This window comes from Panthera onca, chromosome A2 (genome assembly GCF_046562875.1).
Source record: "Panthera onca isolate mPanOnc1 chromosome A2, mPanOnc1 haplotype 2, whole genome shotgun sequence".
Classification (NCBI taxonomy): Eukaryota; Metazoa; Chordata; class Mammalia; order Carnivora; family Felidae; genus Panthera; species Panthera onca.
Genome location: NC_138340.1, coordinates 55,248,844 through 55,270,579, shown reverse-complemented (window position 1 = coordinate 55,270,579; position 21,736 = coordinate 55,248,844). Strand labels below are relative to the sequence as shown.

The 21,736-nt window shown below is 51.6% G+C and overlaps 1 protein-coding gene across 4 annotated transcripts in view; it reads right to left on the bottom strand.

The window, feature by feature from the left end:
* GRIP2 (glutamate receptor interacting protein 2) overlaps nt 1-21,736 on the bottom strand; it is a 92,949-nt gene that overhangs the window by 15,087 nt on the left and 56,126 nt on the right. For all 4 annotated transcript variants that reach the window (XM_060631860.3, XM_060631859.3, XM_060631862.3 and 1 more), the window contains exons 2-14: nt 13,298-13,378; nt 12,877-13,012; nt 11,820-11,965; nt 11,055-11,141; nt 10,469-10,544; nt 9,103-9,248; nt 8,095-8,242; nt 7,813-7,982; nt 5,603-5,728; nt 5,125-5,274; nt 2,317-2,503; nt 1,678-1,823; nt 838-918 (exon numbers count right to left, since the gene is read on the bottom strand). In XM_060631860.3, coding sequence (XP_060487843.3) covers nt 838-918; nt 1,678-1,823; nt 2,317-2,503; nt 5,125-5,274; nt 5,603-5,728; nt 7,813-7,982; nt 8,095-8,242; nt 9,103-9,248; nt 10,469-10,544; nt 11,055-11,141; nt 11,820-11,965; nt 12,877-13,012; nt 13,298-13,378 — 1,680 coding nt within the window. The remainder of the gene's footprint in view (nt 1-837; nt 919-1,677; nt 1,824-2,316; nt 2,504-5,124; nt 5,275-5,602; nt 5,729-7,812; nt 7,983-8,094; nt 8,243-9,102; nt 9,249-10,468; nt 10,545-11,054; nt 11,142-11,819; nt 11,966-12,876; nt 13,013-13,297; nt 13,379-21,736) is intronic.

Sequence of the window (21,736 nt, the reverse complement as noted above, 5' to 3'; positions counted from 1 at the left end):
AAATCTTAAGGAAGAGAAAATACATTTACAGGACTTACTGTATTTACCGGAAAAAATCCACGTTTAAGTGGACCTGCACAGTTCAAACCCATGTTGTTCAAGGGCCAACTGTACATAGTTTGTCAACTGATAAAGCATGCTGTGGAGAAAAAGAAAGAATGGAAGGGGCCATGTGGAGGGTAGGGCAAGTGTAAATCGGGGTGGTAGAAAAGGACTTCCAAAGGTGCCATTTGAGCAAATGGTGGGGAAGAGGGCAGAGGGAACAGCCAGTGCAAAGGCCCTGAGGCTGGAAGGAACAGTATGTTCAAGGATCAACCAGGAGGCCAGCAGTGGCTGGTGGCGCATGATGGAGGGATGGCAGGAGATGAAGTCAGAGATCACTAGGACCAGATCACAAAGGCCTCATCAGCCGTGAGGACTTCAGCTTTTACTCAGAGTAGGATGAAGCCATGGGAGGGTTCTGAAGGTCCCTATGCTTGTACATTCTACTCTTCTGTTTTCATCCTCCCACTACTGGGAATGTGAAGGTAAAAAACAACAACAAAAAAAAACAAATAAAAAACCAATCTGGCCCACATGTTTGGTGCCTTACAAGCCACTTAATCCCACTGGGAGAGCCAGATGGCCAGGAAACTCCCATTGTGCAGAACGGGAAACTGATGCTCCCAGCGGCTAGGGTGTCGCCCAAGGACACAGAGCTGAGCGTTGCAGGCAGAGGGAACCCAAGCCAGCCCTCCCACCACCTGGAGCACCCCCCTCTTCTAGGCTGGAGGTGTGTGCTTTCCCCCAGCAGGAGGCTCACTCGGCGTGGGGACTGGATGGCGGGGAGAGACTCACAGCCAATGGTGATGCCCAGCTCCACTCCACGCCTCTTGGGCAGCTTCACGTGGAACGTACCGCTGCTCGGGATGACGGACTCTGCAGGCAAACACACGTGGACTCATGTGAGGCCTGAGGGAGAAGACTCAGGGAGTCCCAGTAGGCCAGCTGGGAGAGACTGCAAAAAGTCACCATCCCAACCCCATCCTGCGTCTTCCACCTGACAGATGAGAGAACTGAGGCATGGTGAGCCGGCATTTGCCCAAGACAACCCATCTGGTCAGAGCAGATTTGGGGCTGGCGCCCAGGCCCCATGACGGCCAGCCAACCCAGTTCAGACCCAGTAACAATCTACCAAACACCTACTACGTGCCGGGCCTTAGCTGGGTGTTTCCACGATTTATCTCATCTAACCCAACAATATCCATTGTAGTAGGACTCTATTCACCAGTTCAAGTTGGGGAAGCTGAGGATGGGTGGTGGGAGGGAGTGTCCAAAGTCACAGAATGTCGAAATCACAAGACCAGAACGTCTAACTGAGCTTTTGTGTGGGGTTCTTTGCCTAAGCCCTGCAGAGGGGCAGGGAATGTTTTCAGCCCCCCTCTGCCCTCCCTTGGTCCTGTTTCGGCACAAAACTCCCTCATCAATGCTCCCACTGGTGTGCAGAATTCCTGTCTCCCCGGCCAGTGCCTTCCTGGTGCTGGTGCTCAGGCACACGCTGCAAACGCTCAGGCAGAAGGGTCGCTGCGCGGGGGGGTCGGGTGGGGGTGGAGGAGCACGTGCACCAGGCGAGAGCACAGGACAGGAGGGAGCACAGGGTCCCCAAGGGCGAAGGGGGAGGTAGGGACACTCACTCACCTGCCACATCAAACTCGACCTCCAGTGCGACCCTGTGGGCCAGTGCTGCGTCCCGCAGCAGCTGGTTAGCTTCCTCCATCGTCCCGTCCTCAGTGGCAATACCATTGATGGACAGGACCCGGTCTCCCACCTGCAGCAGCCCACACCTGAATCCCGGGCAGCCCCGCGGAGAGAAGAAGTTCCGTTACCAGCATGGCTATCCCCGGGGGACAGGAATGCCATGCAGGGGCAGGCTCGGGGTATGACTCCCAGCTCGGCCCTATACCAGCTGTACATCCTCAGGCCATTCAGCACGTGACTCTGGCTAAGGGAGTGAACTTGCTGGGCCTCGGCTTCTCTGTCTGCCCAAGGGGGGTGATGCGTGCCTTAGGAGATATGTATATAGAGGACTCTGGCTTCAGGCAGACAGGGGTTCCAGTCCTGGGGCACTCACAAGCTGCGTGACCCTGGGCAATGCATCAGCTTCTCTGCACCTCAGTTTCCTCATCTGTAAAGTGGGGCTGATGACGGAGTTGATGGGATGGCGGAACGAGATACACTTGTGAAGCCAGGCTTAGCATGTGACTCAGTTTCCCTGGCTGTCTGTGAGCCCTGAGTTGGAGAGTGGCAGGCCCAGCGGGGCAGGGGAAGTTGGCTCACCTCTCTGCTGGGCTGTCGGGCTCGATGAAGCGCACGAGTGGAGGGGAAGAAAGGGTCTCGGTGGCAAAGATGCCACCCTGGAGCTGGAGGCCGAAGCCGCTGAGGGGGTCTCCGCAAAGTATGACCTCCGTGGTCTCCGTGTGCACGATCTGTCCCCCTGGCCCCACAGTGCTGGAGGCCAGTGACACTGCAGGACAGGTGGGCATGGCTGTCAGGTGGGCAGTCCCAGAGAGCCCTTTGGGCCAGAACCAACCCATGCCTAGGCTCAAGAACCTGGAGTCAGACGGGCAAGTGAGTGGCCCAGGGAGTCACAGCCTGTTCTGGGCAGTGCTCTCCTCATCTGCACAGTGGGGGATTCCCACCCAGCAGGGCCGTGACAAGGATTAAGGGAGACAGCTCCTGGGACTGCCATGTTGTAAAACAGAGGATTGTGATGTGTGATGTGATGTTGTAAAATCCTCTGTAAAACAGAGGATTGTGATGTTACGTTGGGTTAGTGTTGTTCTAACGCTAGTATAATACCATAATACGTAGTATGCTATTTTTGGTAACAGCTTTATTGAGATACAATTCACCTAACATAGCATTCACCAATTTAAAGTGTACAACTTAGTGTGTTATAGTATATTAACAACGTAGTACAACCATCAGCACAATCAAATGTAGAATCCTTTCATCATCTCAGAAAGAAACCCCATTCCTTTTAGCTAATGTTCCAGATCCTTCCATCTCTCCTGGCCCTAAGCAACCTCTAATCTATTTTCTTCTCTATGGGTTTGCCTATTCTGGACATTCCCTGTAAATGTAATCCTATAATATGTGGTCTTTTGTGTCTGGCTTCTGTCACTAAGCGTAATATTTTCAAGGTTCTCCTTTATAAGGCTAAATAACATCCCACAGTATGAATATGCCACATTTTCTTTAACCATTCATATCTCTCTCTCTCTCTCTCTCTCTCTCTCTGAGAGAGAGAGTGTGCATGAGAGCAGGACAGGGGCACAGGGAGAGAGAGAGAGAATCCTAAGCAGGCTCCATGCTCAGCGAGAAGTCCGATGCGGGGCTCGATCCCACAACCCCGGGATCACGACCTGGGCCGAAACCAAAAGTTGGACGCTCAACCAACTGACCCACCCAGGCACCCTTATCCATTCATCTCTTGATGGACATCTGGGTTGTTTCCACCTTTTGGCTAAAATGAATAATGTTGCTACGAGTATTCATGTATAAGTTTTTGGGTAGACATGACATATATTTTCATTTCTCTTGGGCATATATCAATGTGGAATTGCTGGGTCATATGAAAATTTTATATCTGTTTGATATATTATGTTACTTAATATATATTGTTTTATATTCCAGATATAAAAATATCTGTATTATTAATAGGGACACTGGATACCATTTATTAAATATAATTTATTATATTTAATTCTATTATGAATTCTATTATACTATTATGCCTTTATTACTATTTTGTTATACTTTATATTACATGTTACAATCTGTGTAATATATTGTATTGTTGCATATGTTGTATTGCTATAATTTTCATAGTTCCATCCCTAATAATAAGAATGGTGCTTGGTATATAGGAGGTGTTCAAAACGTTTAACTAATTAACTAATGGTTATCATCAATAATAATAATAATAATACTTTACTATTCATCCATCTTAGGAAAGGGACAGGTAAAGGGGTCCCAAGAGCCCTTAGCCTCCACATGCCCCTGCCTATGAACAGCATTTCTGAATCTTTTTACCTACACACCTCCAGCTTTGGTGGTTGACAAAGGAGGTTGGTAAAGACGTATTTTAATCTCTCATCTGACTCTGAAATGTTTCCATTTTCACCTTGGCTTCCAGGAAGCTCATAACTGTATTTAGCTCCTTTCCAGGAGATTTGTGTTCCTCTTCTCCCTCACCTGGTTCAATTACAAACAGCCCAGTTAACCTTTCATCCTTCCTGGAGGCCTCTACAACTCACAGAGCAGAAGGCTGGATAAACTCTCTACATCAACAAAGGAAGGACTTTTCCCAGGAAAGACTTCAAAATTCTTGGCATTCTCGTGACTTTTGCTATTTCCACACGTCTCTTGCATTATCATTCACTACTATTTGTCTTTACATTCACTCACTTTTTAAAATACTTATACCTTCATTTCAAAAGGGAACTACATATACAGTGATTGCAAATAGAAATGCCTATAAACAAAAGGTAAGTAGAAATCTATACGTGTGTGTATATATGTGTGTATGTCTACACGTATATGTGTATGTATACATACAGACTGAATGTGAAAATTACCACATGCTGGATGGCTAGCCTCAGGCCTGCATGTCTTTGTCTTAGGGGAAATTAAAAAATGTCAGAGAATTGGTAAAGACGTAGCTGCACCATGCTCACACTTTCTCCTTGAATGGATCAGAACGAGTCCAGAACGAAAGAAAATGAAATGGAGTTCCCGTAAGACCTTTGTGAAAATCTGAAAGAGGAAAGCTCTTCAGATTCAGGTATCCTCTCCTCAAGGCACTTTAAGGTGAGGTGCCTCTTTGATGGTGAGGTCCTATCACCTGCTGGGAATTTTCCATAATAAATGTACAAAGTAACTGGAACTCATCAGGTGCATCCTTGTACACTGCACAACCTACCCAACCATCCAAGGCAGTCTGGCATACCACTCATGCTATTTAATGACCCCACAAACATAGAACTGGGGCCCTGCCCCAAATGCCCCCATTCTTCGGCAAATCTCTCAGGATCAGGCATACACGTAGCTCAAAGCGGAGGGAAGAGCCCATGGCTTACTTACATGAGCTCTTGTGCTCCCTTCTTCGCTGCCTCCTCCGCCCCATTGTGGTCCGGGGGCTCATGGGGTGGGATCCACGGGGAAGGGTGCTGGGGTTGGTGCAGGGAAAGGCATGATTCATGGTCGGCGAGGAAAAGGGAGTCGAGGACAAGGCTGGGGAGATGAGAGCACAGCCCCGTGAATCCCAGAAGGGCCTGCCACCTTGCCACACAGTGGGTGCTAGGCAGCCACCCCAGCACAAGGCGACATGGGGACGCACTCCCCCTTTCACCTCAACCACTGGCTGTGTGACCTCAGGTAAGTCTCTCCCACTCTGGGCCTCAAAGACTGCAGGGTTTTCACAGACCTGGTGAAACCCAGCTGCCAGGCTCACGTCACCACTAATGTGCTGGGTAATACCGGGCAGACCCCCTAACTTCTCTGCATCTTGGTTTCCTCCCCTATGAAACATGCACAAGCCATGGTGAGATGGGCACATTACATCGGCTCTGGTCCTGGCCGGCAGGTGTGGCCCAGGTGGGCGTCCTGCAGTGGCCGGGCCGCGGGCTGTGGCAGGAGAGCACGCAGGGGTCCCAGCGATGTGGCTGTTCGCTCCTCTGCACCTTCACTGTGACCCAAGGAAGAGGAGACAGAGGTGCAGGTGTTAGGGACTGAGCGAGTCTGGACTCACCACGCTCCCCTGGAGGCCAGGCTCCCATCTGCAAGATGAAGCGAGAAGAGCAGGACCAGACAGCCCGAGTTTCCCCAGAGCCAAGCCAGGCATTCATTCGGATGCCGCTCATGTGTCCCGAACCCCCCCACTACGTGCCAGGCACTGTGCTCAGCTCTCAGCCAGGCGGCAGCAAGGATGGGAGGGAAAGCAGGCCCAGCCTGAGAACTGGCCTATCAGCTTTGGGCAGTGCAGCTGGCAGACCCCACTGGGCCCCTGCGCCTTTAGGATCTACTGCAGTGCTGTGGCCTGGGCAGCCCTGGCCAGGGGCTGAGCACATGGGGGCACTAGGGCCTGGCTGTTTCCACCCATGCTGGGCTCTCGAGGCAACCTATGCTCCAGGGCCGAGGAGTTGGCCGAGGTCTGCTCACACCTGCAATGCAGTCTGAAGCTGCTCTGGCTTCCTGCCCCCTGGCCTCCAAACTTCTGCAGGCTTTACCCCCAGATGAATTCTTTGCACTCTCCTCCATCTGCTTCCCACGGGACTCCAGCGATCCTGCCTCCCCCACCTGCCCCACCAGATCTTCTAAACCGGCTGCCATGCAACGCCTCCTCCCAGACTGCCCCAGGTCCCGCCTTGGCTCTTCCTTCTGCTGTGGGGCTTTCGGGGGGGGGCCAGCCTGGTGCAACGTGTCCATGGACGGATGAGTGAGAACCCAGCTATCTCAGCCCAGTGACTCCACCCCCTGTGCAGCACCTCCATCCCACACAGGGAGAGCACGGCACACAAGCCAACTCAGGAGCCAGCTGCCAGGTCCTTGAGACAGGCCACTTGGCCCCTCTGTGCCTCACTGTCATTATCTGTATAATGGGGCTAAGATAGTGGCTGCCTCCCAGGATAACGGGGAGGATGTGAACGAGCTACCACATAGGACATGCTTAGAGCAGTGCCTGGCACCTAGCAGAGGCCCACAAGGGCCAGGAGGGCTGTCGGCAGCCGTGTGCCCTCATGAGGCACCTCAGGGGTGCCTCTCTGAGCCTCAGCTGCCTCAACCTCCTCTGGAAAGTGGAATAACAGCAATACTGACCTCACAGACTCGTCCCGAGAATGAAAGGAGGCGACCCATGGGAAGCCCCAGCCCACAGCAGGTGCTCCACATGTGACTCCAGCTCAAGCCCCAAAGCCTTCCGTGTCAGGCCCTGGCTGTGGCTTGATGGGGCCTTTTCAGACCCTGGCAGAGACCACACAGATGGACCCTCCCCAACGCCTGTCTCCCCGCATTTTATTTGGGGGGTTTCTTTCTCTCCCAGATGATCAATCGGGCGTGCCAGGCTGGGATTCACACCCCTGGGCTGTGCTCTATCCTCTACCTCGGTTAACTTCTCCCAAGCCTGTGCATGTGGGGTCTTCACTCCCATTTACGGACGAGGCGATGGAGGCTGAGAGATGCAGAGGCTGTTCAGCTGGGGCAGCGCTGGCATTTGAACCCAAAGCCCAAGGTCTGGAATGCTAGAGGCACTTCCCTGCCCCAAGTACAGCTCTGCCCTCTGGTCTCTTAGACTACCTACTTCCACTGCTCTTGGACTGCCTCACACCCAGCTCTCTGCTCTGGTCTGGGAGCCCCCAACTCCTCAAAAGGTTGGGCTCTCGGTCCTCCTGACTGACTGGCTGCCCCCTCTGGTCCTGCTGAGGACCGTAAGCTTAGCCCCAGATCTAAGCTCTGAGTAGCACAGAGCACAGAAGGACTGTCCCCAACCTTGGTCTAGCCGTTGTATTTCTATTAATACAAAGAGTGACGGAAACAGCCTTGGGACACCCACCCCAGCAGACTGTCAACACTCAAACATTCAAGTTGTTTCTCTGCCCCACCGGCCCAGCCTCGGCTGCTACACTTGACAGTCTGAGCTTCCCCATGGGAGCGGACATTTGTTCCAGTAAATTTTAGCCTGCCCAGGGCTACAGTCCTAGGCCTCTGGGACCCTGTGCAATCCTCCCCATCCGCCCTCAGATTTGGAGGCTGAGACCCTCCAAGGGGACCCACCTGCCTCTGACGGTTTCAGGGGCCGCCGACTTTGGGGTGCTGGCAGGATCTCTAGCCGCACTTTCTCTGACACGTTGGCCAGGAGCTTGGTGGCCTCCAGAAGCGAGCAGTGTGCTGTGCTGGTGCCGTCGATGGACAGGATGTGGTCTCCAGCATGTAGGGCCCCACTCCTGGCCGGGCGGGAGAATGAAAGGGGAGGCTGGTCTGGCCAGAGAGAGCTCAAGGTGGCCTCTCCCCCGTCCATCCCTGGCCACTACGGGGGCAGCACCCAGTGTGCCTCACCTGTCCACCACACTGGCCGGCTTGATGCGGTCGATAGTGATGACTGACTTGTTCCGGTGGGAGCCGGTGGTGAGCGAGATCCCCAGGGCGGACCCAGGCGTCTTGGTTATCTCCACTATCAAGGGCCCCGAAGCATTGGCCACTGTGTCTGGCACATGGAAGGAGACAAGAGTTCGAAATGCAAACATTGAACGCTTGCCTCCCCAGCCTCAGTCGGCTATCTCAATTTAACCCCCACTGCTGGGGAGGGATTACTGTACCCATTTTACAGACGGGTAAACTGAGATGTATGGACGTAAAGGCCTTGTCAAGTCCACACAAACACTCAGCAGCAGAGGAGGGTCAGGAACTCAGCTCTGAGGGGCTCTGACCCCACAGCTCTGCTAGACAACACTAAGGTGCTCCCACTTATGGAGAGCCTGCCATTTGTCTACAACCTTTTCCCATCTCAGGAAATGGCACCCCCATTAACCCACCCAGTGGTTTAAATACGAAACCTAGCTCCTTGTGCTCTCGACGCTCCTGCCCAACCCCCGCCACTGTGTCCAAACGTCAGCAAATCAAACCAAATCGACTTTCATCATATTTCCTGAATGCAACCTATCTATGCTTCTCAGGCAACCAGCCTGGTCCAGCCACCATCACCTTTCTCTCCCCTGGCCTTTCCCATCTCTCCCTGATGTTTTGTTTTGGTTTTTTTTAGAATGCCACTTATTGCTATCTGACACCTTCCATACTTGATTTATTCTGTTTACTGTCCACCTCTCCCCACTAGAAGGTGAGCCCCCTGAGAACAGAGGCCTCGTCTGTATTGCTCTCACCTGGATCTCCAGTACCTCAAACAATGCCTGACACATAATGTTTATTGCCCAGAGAGGCTCAGAGAGGCTAGGTGCTGGTCCAAGGTCACAGAGCCTTTGCAGTGGTGAGGATTTGGGTCTGCTACCCCCTGCCCCAAGCCCTGGGCCTCTTTCTGCCCCAACCCTAGTCCTCAGACCCCCAACTCACCTGGGATGGCCACATCATACTCCACCTGGAAGAGCGCCTCGTGGCTGCACTGTTGCAGCGTGGCCATGGCAGTGGCATGGCTGGCCCCGTGCAGCGGGATCCCATCAACGCTGAGCAGCCTGTCGCCCACCTTCAAGGAACCTTCCCTGCAGGGAAGGGCCTGGTCAGCCAGCCCGGCCTCAATGAGCACTGTGCACAGCCCTCCCGAGAGGGTGCTGGGAAAGGTTGGGGCACGGGGGACAGAGAGGGGCAGGCAGTGGGTGAAGGAGAAAGGGACAGAATGATGAGTGAGGGAACGTAGGAGGGAGTCCATGGGTAAGCGGCTGAATAAATGAAGCAGGCAGGTAAGGATAGCTGGGACCAGCGACCAGCTCTGACAGCTCCCCCCTTTCTTGGTGCTTAATAAATTCATAGCCCCAGCTCAACCCTAGAACGTCTGAGTGGGAACGCCCCAGGGATACAAGAGAATGCCAGTGCCCAGAAAGGACACCAGCCCTGTCAGGGCCACACAGCATCAGGGGCGGGGTGGTCTGGAGGCTTCATGCTTCCCGTCATGAGGTCCGCTCTCACTGCCCCCACTCTGGCTCCTCAGCAGTGATTCTGGCCTGGTGACAAATGCACCTGGGAACAAATTCAGCAGGGGCCCCGGGAGAGGGGCCTGAGTGGGGGTTCACCTCGGTTTGGGTCAAATCTCCACCCTGGAGTGCTTGCCCCAACAGATGGCCAAAGCTATTCTGGGAGGTTCTATGAATAGCTCATCACAGCCTCTGTCCCAAGAATGGGTTTAGATTTCTGACAAGGCCGTTCCAGGCTTCTCTTAAAATGGCCAAGACTCTCCCACTGGGGAGGTCAGGGGTCAGGTGCTGGGAACTGGACACGTTCGTCTCCCACATTCTCATCTCCTGGCCCTGCCTGCCTGGTCCTTCTGGGCTATGCCCAGGCAGAGCCAGGCAGGGTGGCACGGCCAGGACTCCAGAGGCTGCGTTATAGAGGCCATAGCGGCACTGCTAACAGGGCCCCCAAATCTCTCACAGCAACTCCTAGGGGCTGTAGTATCCGCCCCATGCCACAGATGGGGAAAACTAAAGCCAGGGAAGGGAAGAACAACATAATGCCAAGGCTAGCTTCCCTCCCCACCCTTGAGACAGTAGGTTGTTGGGGAGGAAAGATCTTGGGGTCTCTCACGTTTGGCATTGAGTCCTGCTCCACCAACAAGTCCAAGTGACTCTGAACAAGGTGTGTCCTCTCTTTGAGCCTCAGTTTGCTCATCTAGAGAACAGTGGTTTCTGGTCTGCCTTCTTCACAGAGGAGCTGGGGGCAGTCAGGGCAGGGAAAGGCTGTATGGCTTCTTCTGGTTCAGGCTCACCTGTCTGCAGGGCCGCCAGGCCGGACACAGGTCAGGACGAGCGGGCGGGTCTTATGTACGTCTTCATGGGCACCCCCTGGACAGAACTCAACAAGAGGAATCAGTCATCTACCCACTCTTTCCCTGATGCCTAGAGGCCCCAACTCAGCCCCTAACCAGGCTCCCTTAACTAAATCTGTTTTAGGACCTGTCCCTTCTATTCACGGGCCCTCTTGTAAGATACCAACCGTAAATCCCCAGAGCTGGAACAAAAAGTAGGGAACGTGACTGAAATCCTTTCTTAAATGGCTTGCTTCCCTTCCTATGATCTCATCCTACTTCCCTTTTTGCCCTGGTTGCTAGGCAGCTCCAAACTTTGTTCTCAATCTCACTCCCAGCAATCATGCACCCTTCATTGCTTGGCAAATGTTTCCATTTAACATTTGACTTAATGGCCCTGGGTTCTTTAGAATCAGAAGCAAGAAGCGATCCTATCTATCCATATACCTATCCCTACAACCCATTAAAGCAAAACATGTGTTCACACATGGAATTAGCGGTAGCCTCCTTCCCACCTCTTGGCCCCAAGTATGACTCTTACACTGACCTCTGAGGACAAAGCCAAAGCTATTGCCCTCCTTGTACAGGGAGACGTCCACTGTCTTTGTGACGATCCCTGGGCTGTTCTCAGGGGCTGGGGAGAAATAGAGGGCTCCTTTGAGTACCTCAGTCACATCACCAAGCCACAGACATCCCCAAAGCTCATTCTGGGAGAACTGGGTGACCAGACAGAGATTACAGGGAGGGTAAACTTCCCCCCACCCCAGTTTACAGGTAGGACAAGCAAGACTTCAAGGGACCCTTCACCTTAACACCCACTTAGAGAGAGGCCTGCCCAGGCTCACACAGAGACCACGACAGAACTCAGATGTGAGTCCATGGCTATGGGCTCAGGCCAGGGTTGAATTCCAGTCATTCAAATCTTAAGACTTTAGACCAGCTTTGAAAATTCAGAGCTAGGCTAAACCCTTGCCCACTGTACTCTGTGCAAGCCGGCGGGGTGAAGACACCAGTAGGGCTGGGAATAACTGTTTCAGCCCCCATTCCCCAAACCATCCCCCCACCCCCCCCCGCCATGAGGAAGAAATCTGGACGCTACACGTAAAAAACGACAACGGGTTATAAACAGGGCCCTGCCACCTCCTGGTGACACCACACTGCAGTTGCAGCCGAAGTCCCTAGGTGTGACATAGGCCGGTCTTCAGGTCCCACCCACCCAGCTGGTCCCCACCACCCAGGTGCTGGCAGGGAGGCAGCTGTGTCTACCCATGACTAAGGCAGTGGAGAAAGTTCCCCGTCCAAGGGCACCCACCGGGCGGGGGCAGCTCATACTCCACCTCCAGCACCACGCGCTCGCCCACATTCTTGAGCAGGGTGATGATCTCATCATGGCGGAGCCTGGTCAGGTGGATCCCGTTCACTGACCGAATATAGTCGCCCACGTTCAACAGGTCACTCCTGGGAGCAAGGAGGCCAGAGCACATGCACGGTGAAGGTGCCAGCATTCACACCCACTCTTCTGTTGAATCCTTATTCAACAGCTTATTCTGTTGATCCTTATGATCTCCGAATCCCCATGTCACAGATGGGGAAGCAGTGGCTCAGAGAGGTCAGACATCGTCCAGGGTCACACAGCGGGTCAGTAAGAGAGCGCAGATTCTAACCTACACCTGTCTGACACCCAGGCCTGGCATTTCCCCCGATGCCGGCCTGCCTGCTTTTCCTCCTGCTGGGGTGTTGCCCTCATAGTTAAGGCTCCGACCAGCCTCAGAGGAGCCTACAGAGTGGCTGGATCATCTCCTTATTTGCTGTTTCCTAGAGCTCACCCTGGCTTCTAACCACTAATCTTCTGTTCTATTCAACTGGACGCTACCGGTGCCTGCCCTGTGTGAGGCCCAGAGAGGTGGCAACAGAGAGGCTAACCCCCAAGTCTCATGGAACTCCTGATCCAAGGGACCCGCATAGGTCAGACGACAGGAAAATCCAGAGCGATGTGTGCAGAATTGGCACGCAGGGCCATGCGAGCAGAGCAGAGGAGCCGCCTGGGCCTGGGGTACGGGGGGCCTCCCAGAGGCAGTGTGGATGGATGAATAGGAGGCTGCCAGCAGGGAACCTTCTGGCAAGTTAACTGCATGTGCAAAAGCTTGGAGGGCCTGGCAAGAGTGGGATGCTGTGGTCGAGCCAGCCCCTTGAGTAAAGGGGAAGAGAAGAAGCTGGGGCCTAGAATTACAGCCACCACCGGAGGCCTCCCTCCAAGGAGCACTTGGGCGCTCCCGGAAACAACTGACTGATGGCTTTACCGACAGCCCTGGTACCTTTTCCACTGGCCCCTGCCCACCTCCTCCTGCCCCACGGAGCCCACTCCTCACCTGGCTGCGAGCCCCCCTGGTCTCAGGTTGGAGACCCTGGGCTTCCCATCCTTGTCGGTGCCACCTGAGATGGTTAGGCCCAGCGTGCTGCCTTCCTTCTTGGTCAGCTCCACCACGGTGACCCCGCGGAACTCCTCTGTCAACAGATGGGGGGGTGAGCGGGCAGTATGGCACAATTCCAGGCCCCCAGCTCCAATACAAATGAGACCCACGCTTGGTAAACAGAGCACCTGGCTGCAAAATGCTGGGTAAGATCATCTCCTTTTTACACAAAGAGGATCAGAGAAGTTAAGTGACCGGTCTAAGGTCACAGAGTGAGTTATCGGCAGAGCCACTGACGTCTGACCCCCCCCCCCGCCCCCCGCTCTGAGCCACCTGTGCCTCCAGGACAGAGAAAGGGGAAGGGGAAGAGGCTCATCACCTGGAATGCTCTGTCTGCGGCATGCCAGGGCCACGTCGGTCCCTCCTGCATCCTTGCCCCCTTTGGAGTAAGGTCCATCGTCTGCAAGCAAGAAAGAGAAAAGGCCCTGAGTTCCACTTTTATTTCCATGCAGGTGAAACCTTTCTGCCTTGGGACTCTTCTGCTTCATGGATGTGACCTGTAAAAGGGGTTCCTTCCTGCCACCGGCTCCGACTGAATCTGCTGGGCGGCAGCGGGGGGGGGGGGGGTTCCTCATGGCTTCTCCTCCCAAAGGAGGCTCCATCTCTGCCCTTGAGTGGAATAACCTTCTTCTGAACACCACCACATACTGGGGCTTCACAGCCATCCTGTGGTTAAGTGTCATTCCACTGTATAGATAGAGAAGCGGAGGCCCCAAGCCGGACAACTCAGGCCCACAGTCACACAGCTGGGGAGTCGCGCCATCTGGATTAGAGCACAGGTCTTGGGGCCCCACCACCCGGGAGCTGTGCCTGCACAACTGCCGGGACTGGCAACTCTCTCCCATGCAGGCACCACAGCACAGGTGAGACGGGGCTGACCGTGAGCAAACTCAGTCGAATGGACCCACTCAGCGCTCCTTCATGAGGACTGCACTTGATAGTTTACAGTTCACATTCTCAGATGTTCTGGCAGCCTGCGAGAAGTGTGTCTCCTTTAGCTTTAATTCTAGAAAACGTTCGCTTTAAGAAGTTTTCACAGATTTCAAACATAATGAAAACAGAATAGTACAATGCGGAGGTTCTCAAAGCATGGCTCCTAGACCGGCAGCACCAGCAACCCCTGGGAGCTGGTCAGAAACGCAGATTCTCGGGTCCCACCTAGGACGTAGTACATTAGAAACTCTGAGGATGGGGGTCCAGCAATCTGCATGTGTACATGTTTTAGTAGATTACCCTAACTTAACATTTTCATCTATTTTTTTAATTTTATAGACATTAAAATTCTTTGTCGTGTGCTCTTCTCTGGGTTTTGGGAAATGTGTCCTGACCACCACAACCAAGATTTAGAATAATTCCATCACCCCCCAAATTTTCCCTTGCTGCCCCCTTTGTAACCAACCAGTCCCTGCCCAACCCTCAGCCCCCAACTACCACTGATCTGTTTTCTCTATATATATACTCTTGGCTTCCCTAGAATGCCATATAAATAGAATCATGTAAGTATGTGGGCTGTTAAGTCTACTTTCTTTTATTTAGCATAATCATTTGGGATTCACTCCTGTTTTGCATGGATCAGTAGTTTGGTCCTCTTTTTTTATTTAAAAAAGTTTTTTTATGTTTATTTTTGAGAGAGAGAGAGAGAGAGAGAGAGAGCAAGCAGGGAAGGGGCAGAGGGAGAAGGAGACACAGAATTCAAAGCAGGCTCCAGGCTCCAAGCTGTCAGCACAGAGCCCAATGAGGAGCTCGAACTCATGAACCGTGAGATCATGACCCAAGCTGAAGTCGGATGCTTAACCAACTGAGCCACCCAGGAGCCCCAGTTTGTTCCTCTTTATTGCTGACAGATGTTCCACTGAAGGGATGCATCTGTTTGCTTAGCCATTCACCTACTGAAACACATTTCCACTCTTCCCAGTTTGGTGCAGTTTCACAGGGGGCATAATAAATATTTGCATACAGATTTTTGTTTGAACATAACTTTCTGTTCCATTTGGGTAAATACCCAGGGATGGGATTCTGGGTCACATGGTAAGGATGAGGTTAACTTTGTGTGAAACTGCCAACCTGCTTTTCAGGATGGCTGCACTATTTGTGGGTCCACCAGTAATGTAGGAGGGGTCTGGTTACTTCACATTCTCACCAGTATTTGGCAATCTCAGCTAGGATTGTTTTTTTTTTGTTTTGTTGTTGTTGTTTTAATTTTAGTCGTCCTAACAGATATGTAGAGGCTTCTTACTGTGTTTTTTTTAAAGACTTTATTTTTAAGTAAACTGCACACCCAGCGGGGGCTCAAACTTACAATCCTGAGATCAAGAGTCACATGCTCTCCCTGCCTGAGCCAGCCAGGTGCCCTTCTTACTGTGGTTTAATGCACACTTGCCTAATGACTATGATGTGATACGCTTTTCCTCATTTGCCACCCATATATATCTTCATTGGTGCAATATCTATCCAAACCTTTTGCTCATTTTTAAATTGGGTTGTTTGTTTTCTTGTTATCAAATCTTTATATATTCCAGATTCCTCTGTGTAGATGTAATAATTTTGTGTTTTGCAAAGGCAACTCTGTGTCACACTGAAGTTTAAGAACCACTGGTATAATGAATCATCTTTACCCAACATCTAGTTTTAACAATTATTAACACTTTGTCATATTTATCCCATGTATTTTTATGTTGAGATACTTTAAAACAAACCCCAGATATGATGAAATTACACTCTAAATATTTCAGTATGTATTAAAAAAAGTGGGAACACGTTTCTTAAATAGCAAAAATATCACTATCACACCTTACAACAAATGATTCCTGGGGCGTCTGGGTGGCTCAGTTGGTTGAGTGTCTGACTTCAGCTCAGGTCCTAATCTTGCGGTTCATGAGTTCGAGCCCCACATCAGGCTCACTGCTGTCAGCCTGTCAGCACAGAGTCTGCTTCGATTCTCTGTCTCCCTCTCTCTACCCCTCCCTCACTTGTGCTCTGCCCAAAATAAATTAATTTTTTTTTTATTTTTTTTAAATCTTTATTTATTTTTGAGAGAGAGACAGCGTGTGAACCAGGGAGGAGCACAGAGAGAGGGAGACACAGAATCTGAAGGAGGCTCCAGGCTCCGAGCTGTCAGCACAGAGCCCGACGTGGGGCTTGAACTCACGAACCGTGAGATCATGACCTGAGCTGAAGTCAGACGCTCAACTGACTGAGCCACCCAGGTGCCCCAAAATAAATAAATATTTTTTAAAAAAATTCCTTAATTATTAAATTACTAATTAAAATCCACTCCATATTCAAATTTTCCCAATTTCAATAAGTTTCTAATTTCAACGAGTACAATTTTGGTTTTGGAAAGTTGTGTTTGGTTCTTTTGCTTATATCCTTGTCATATATTGTTCTTTCCTTATCTAGTGCACCTTACAGGTCTCTAATAATTTTAAATCTTTGCAATGTTCATCTATTACTCACTTTTCCATTATTTCAGACTCTTGAGAGGTGTTTCTGCTGTCTGGGATGTCTGATGACTCTCCCTCGTGGTGAACTACTTCCTTGTATGTTTGGTAATTGTTGGATTGTGAGTTCATCTCTAGTAGGGCTTCATCTGTGGGAATCTTATTCAGCCTGGTTGAAGGCAGGTCCCTCCAGGGTCCAGAGAGAATTTGCAATTCCTTTCCCTCAGTGCCTGCCAAGGCATTATTTATAGAAATATTGGCTCAGGGGTTCTGGAACCAGGGGAGTAGTGTGAATCACAACCTTCAACAGATACCAGGGGCACATCTCGGAAACCCAAATCTCAAGACCTAGCTGAGACAGACATTCTCTCTCTTTGGTAGATGGGTGGGTATTTTCCAAGTCCCCACTTGCACTGAGGGTATGTCCTTTTAAAGGTCCTGGCTTTATGCTGGGGTGTGAGTTCCAACTAGGGAAGGTATAGGGACATCATCTCCTGTATCCTTAAGCTATTAAAACCTAAGCCTTTGGTTGCCAGACCAGCAAACACCTTCATTCCTGCTGCCACCCCAGTAAGGAAGCTTATCAGCCTACATGCATCCTGCTGGTTTTCAGCTTTCTCTTCATTTTTTGATTAGAAATGTACTAAATTTACAGACCAATTTGTGGACAGTTGACATCTTTACAATATCAGGTCTTCCAATCAACGAGCATGATCTACTCTTTCATTTATTTTTGTCTTCTTTAATCTCTGCCAAGAATATTGTATACTTCCATGGGCAAAGACCATGTACATCTTTCATTAAATATATTCCTAGATATTTGAAGTGTCTTAATGCTATTGTAAATTGGATTGTTGTTCAAATTTAATTTTCTAATCATTTGTTGCTGATATATAATAACAGAGTTGATTTTGTATACTGACCTTTAAAACTCCCGTATTAATTCTAATAGTTTATCTGTAGGTTCTCTGGGCTTTTCTGTTGTCTGTGAAAAATGACAGGTTTTTTTTCTTACTTTCTAAATGTCATACTTTTTATTTCTTTTACCTGCCTTTTTGCACTGGTCAGACTTCCAGTGCAAAACTGACAGAAGTGGTTATGAAGGCCACCCTTATCTCTTCTCCAATGCACCCTCTTCATTTCCTATGAGTTTATCTGTGCATCTCAAAAGAGTTTGAAGCTGGAAGGTTTCAGGTTACCTGCTCTGTGATAATGCCTGAGCCCTTGCCTCTCCTCAGCACTTGTTTGTCTTAGACACTGTGCATACTCTGGATTCTCCTCTATGCCCTGGCAGCAGGGGGGAAGGGGGGCTCACACATCATGCACCAACCATCCACACTATCCCCTATATCTCATTTACTTCTAACAGTAACCCTGGGAGGAGGGAGATGTTACCATCACTTCCACTTGACAGATGAGAAAACCTGAGACTCATAGGGGCAAAGTTCTTGGCCAAGGAAGCTTCTGCCAAGAGCCAGGACCTGACCCCAGGCCCCTTTGCCCCTGTCACCCCACATTCCCGGCCCCCTTAACCAGGTTATTTTTTTCACACTCCTTCTCCAGGTTCTTCCTCAGCACCAGACTGAGATGGGCAAAGACAACTGGCAAACCCTCAGGCTGGCAGGCTCTCCCGTGCTGACTCGGGGGCCACCCCTCCCAGCACCAGACATGTCCCATGGGTCTCCAAGGCTTCCTCAGGCCTCATGTGAGCCTGCACACACCCCCACCCACCAATGAAGAAGAGCCCTCCTGCTGCCCTCATTCAGGCAGCTCCAGCCCGGCCCAGTGTTAAGGGGATGAGCTCAGGGTTCAACCCATCCTGAGTGCAGACTCGGGCTCAGCTATTCACCAGCTGTGGGAAAGCCACTCCTCTCCCCAAGCCTCTGGCCATGGCAAGACCTAACTCACAGCACCCATCTTCCCTTCTGACTCCTCTGCGGAGGCACATGGAAGCAGAGTTGATGAGGAATTAGCCCCTGCAAGGGGCAGAAGGCACAAATCCCATCCCAGCCAGGTCCTTTTCAGATTAGGGTTCAGCGGGGGGTGGAGTCAGGCTGGGCCAAGGTCAGGGCTCAGCTAGAATCAGTCAAACTGGGGGAGCCTGGGTGGCTCAGTCAGCTGGGCGTCTGACTTTGGCTCAGGTCATGATCTCATGGTTCGTGAGTTTGAGCCCCGCGTTGGGCTCTGTGCTGACAGCTTGGAGCCTGGAGCCCACTTCGGATTCTGTGTCTCCCTCTCTCTCTGCCCCTCCCCGACTCACATTCTGTCTCCCTCTCTCTCTCAAAAACAAATAAACATTAAAAATAAAAGAATCAGTCAAACTACAGCAGGTTTCTCAACCTCTGCACTATTGATGTTTTTTTTGCTAGATAATTCCACATGGTGGGGGGGGGGGGGGGCTCTGTTCTGCACGGTACGATGCTTAGCAGCATCCCTGCCCTCTAACCACTAGATGCCAGTAGCACCCCACCCCTACTCACGACAACAAAAATGACTCCAGACATTGCCAGATGTCCCCTAAGGGGGCAATAGTGCCCCCACCCAACCCCCTCCCCCTGAAAATCACTGCTCTAGAGTCAAAGTGGGGCTCAGGCTGGGGCTGGGTCAGGTTCAGCAGGAGGTCGGGGTCACAGCACAGCCAGAACCTCAGGAAGGTGAGCCCCTTCACCACCTGCAGCTCTAGCCACTGAGAAACTACCCAGCTCCCCCATCGCTCTGCTTTTCCAGACCAAGGCTAGGCTCCCTTTGCTTGCCAGAAGGTGGCAAATAACAAATCAGATAGCAGGTGAGCCCCAAACCATTTCCAGGGCCCCTGCAGTTGGGCCCCCAGCAGCTTTGCTTACTAGCTGCCCCCACCTCATCCCCCAGGCCCTTGTTCATACAAGCCACCACCAATTGAGGCAACACACCATTAAGTATAATGCCTCCCGTAACGGTTCCCTAATTTGCACTTCATTTAGATTCAACAAGATGTTTCTGAGCTAATAAAATGAAAAAGACTGGTTTCTATCAACTCTGTGACAGTGAACATCTCTGGTATTTCATTGTGGGAAATTCCAGAATTAAAATTGGTCTCATCTCCTGCAAATGAGATTCTTGTCACTGGAAAATCCCTCTCTCCTGGGCTGTCCTGGGAGGACCCGAGATAAGCTTGCCGGCTCCAGGTTTGATTCCAGGGAGGCGGTTGCGGGGAGGGGAGAGATTATCTCTTAAGGAAAGGACCGGGAAAGCAGAGGGTCAAGTTCACCAAATTCAGTGCAGCAGGATCCCCAAGAAGGGAGTATGAAACAACAGTCGGTTTAAGGTGGTGTTCTGGGCCCTGATATCAAAAACAAAGTACCTAGAAACCTAGAGTGAGGAACGGTGGGATCCCCAAATGCTGGGTTCCGAAGCAGAGGCTGCAGGATGTTGGCTCTGAAAGAGAAAACCCATGTCCTGGGGTGTCTCCACGTGTGGCTTCCACGTGGCCTCTCCTCCCTTTGTACACCCCAATGTTCAGATTTTGCTCCGCTGAACCATACGGGGCCACATCGGCCCACAATGACCCCCTTGGGACAGAGGTGTCAGGACCACCTGTCTCAACCCTGAGTGACCCCTATTCCCTCCCTTCTACAATTCTTTTGCTGGCTTTGGGCTCAGGCTGTGAGCCATCTCTTTTCCGGCTGGCAGGTGTGCTGCGAACTGACATTCATACGACTGTGTGCAAAGAGTCAGTGGGCAATAAACTGGGACTTGAGAGACTCTTCTCTAGAAAAGGCATGTGCATTTTAGTGTGTGGCCTTGATGACCTCTCTTGGAGACTGAGGCCACTCAAGGCAGCCAGTTGCTGGGTAAGAGGCTCCTGGATAGCCAAGACCCCGTACCATATTCAGGAAGGCACCCATGAGAAATGCGACAACATTTGCTGATGCCTGTTCAGCAACAGTGCCCCACTTTCATGAGCATCCAGGGTGGGGGGAAACCGAGGCAGCCTTCAAACCAAGAATCAAGGCAAGGCCAGAATTTTCAGTTGGCTGCGTGACTTGAGTCTCTATTTCTCCATCCATAAAATGGGGGTGTATCCCCCCACTGCTGGCTTTAGCCAAGCCAGTCTTGAGAATTTGAGGGAATTATTTATAGAAAATTCTATGGGGGTTCAGACCCTTGTCCTCCTCCCTAGCACAACGTGCTCACTCTCTCCCGCTCTGTCTTTTTTTTTTTTTTTTTTTTTGTTCTGGGACTTGGTAATTATATGCCTAGAGATGAAGGCTTTTCAAAAACATCTTTCCCACCAATTTTCAGCTGGAAACGTGCATAAAAACAGAGATATTTTTATCCGCGTGTTTCTTTTTTCCTGTCTCCTCCTTCCAGCAATGGGCAATTATGAGCTTTTGCCTTCAGTCAATCCGTCCTGTAAGAACTCGCTTCAGAGGGAAATGCATTTCCGCAGCGAAGCCAGCCTGTCCCGGCAGATGCGGGCTGGCCCCGTCAGGGAGCAGAAGGGAGCCAGGACACGCAGTGCCCAGTGCAGGGTATACACCTGGTCCCAGGCCCCACGCTGCAGCCAGGGGTGGGTGGGTGGGCTTCTTTTTTATTTTATTTCTCTTGAAAGCTTTGTTAACTTGCCTTCATTATCCCTGTCTCTCTGGGGCTCCAGGGAGCTATTGAGCTCTGACAAAGGGCAAAGGAAGTCTGCCCCTGGCCAGGCCGCCTGTGCCAGGATCCCGCCTAAGCAAGAAAGGGGCGCGGGAGGGCGGGGCGGCAGACTCAGCCTACTGAGCTTGGTTCTGTGGGTCTCCAGGAGGGAGCATTCGGCCTCTGAGGGGGGGCCACTGAGAAAACACATGTTCCGAGGCTCAATCTGGGGGGAACAGGAAATGACTGCGTGACACCCAGCCACCAACGGGGCCAGCCCAGCCCCGCACTGATAAGAAGGGGGGCCCCACTTTCCTCTGGGCCCAACGTTGACTGCATTCAAGTACAGTACTCAGGGGCCCGTTGCTGACCCTGGGGCAGCAGCCGCTCACTGCTCCCACAGGCCACCTGGGATCTACCAGCCCCAGCTCCGCTGTTCCCACCTCTGCAGGCATGGCTGGTCCGATGGAAAAAGGAAGGACGGACTTTGGAGTTAGGCCAACTTCAGAGTCTGATTCTAAACCTTGCTGCCCACTGGCTAGGGATCTAGGACCAGCCGCTTCTCCTCTCTGAGCCTCAGGCTTCTACTCTGCACAGTGGGGGGCAAGGGCCCGCCTCATGGGTTGGTATGAGGAATCTAGTTAACATTATAGGGTACACACAAGCCATGAAACACGGGAGTTCTCTCCCTGTCCCCGCTACTG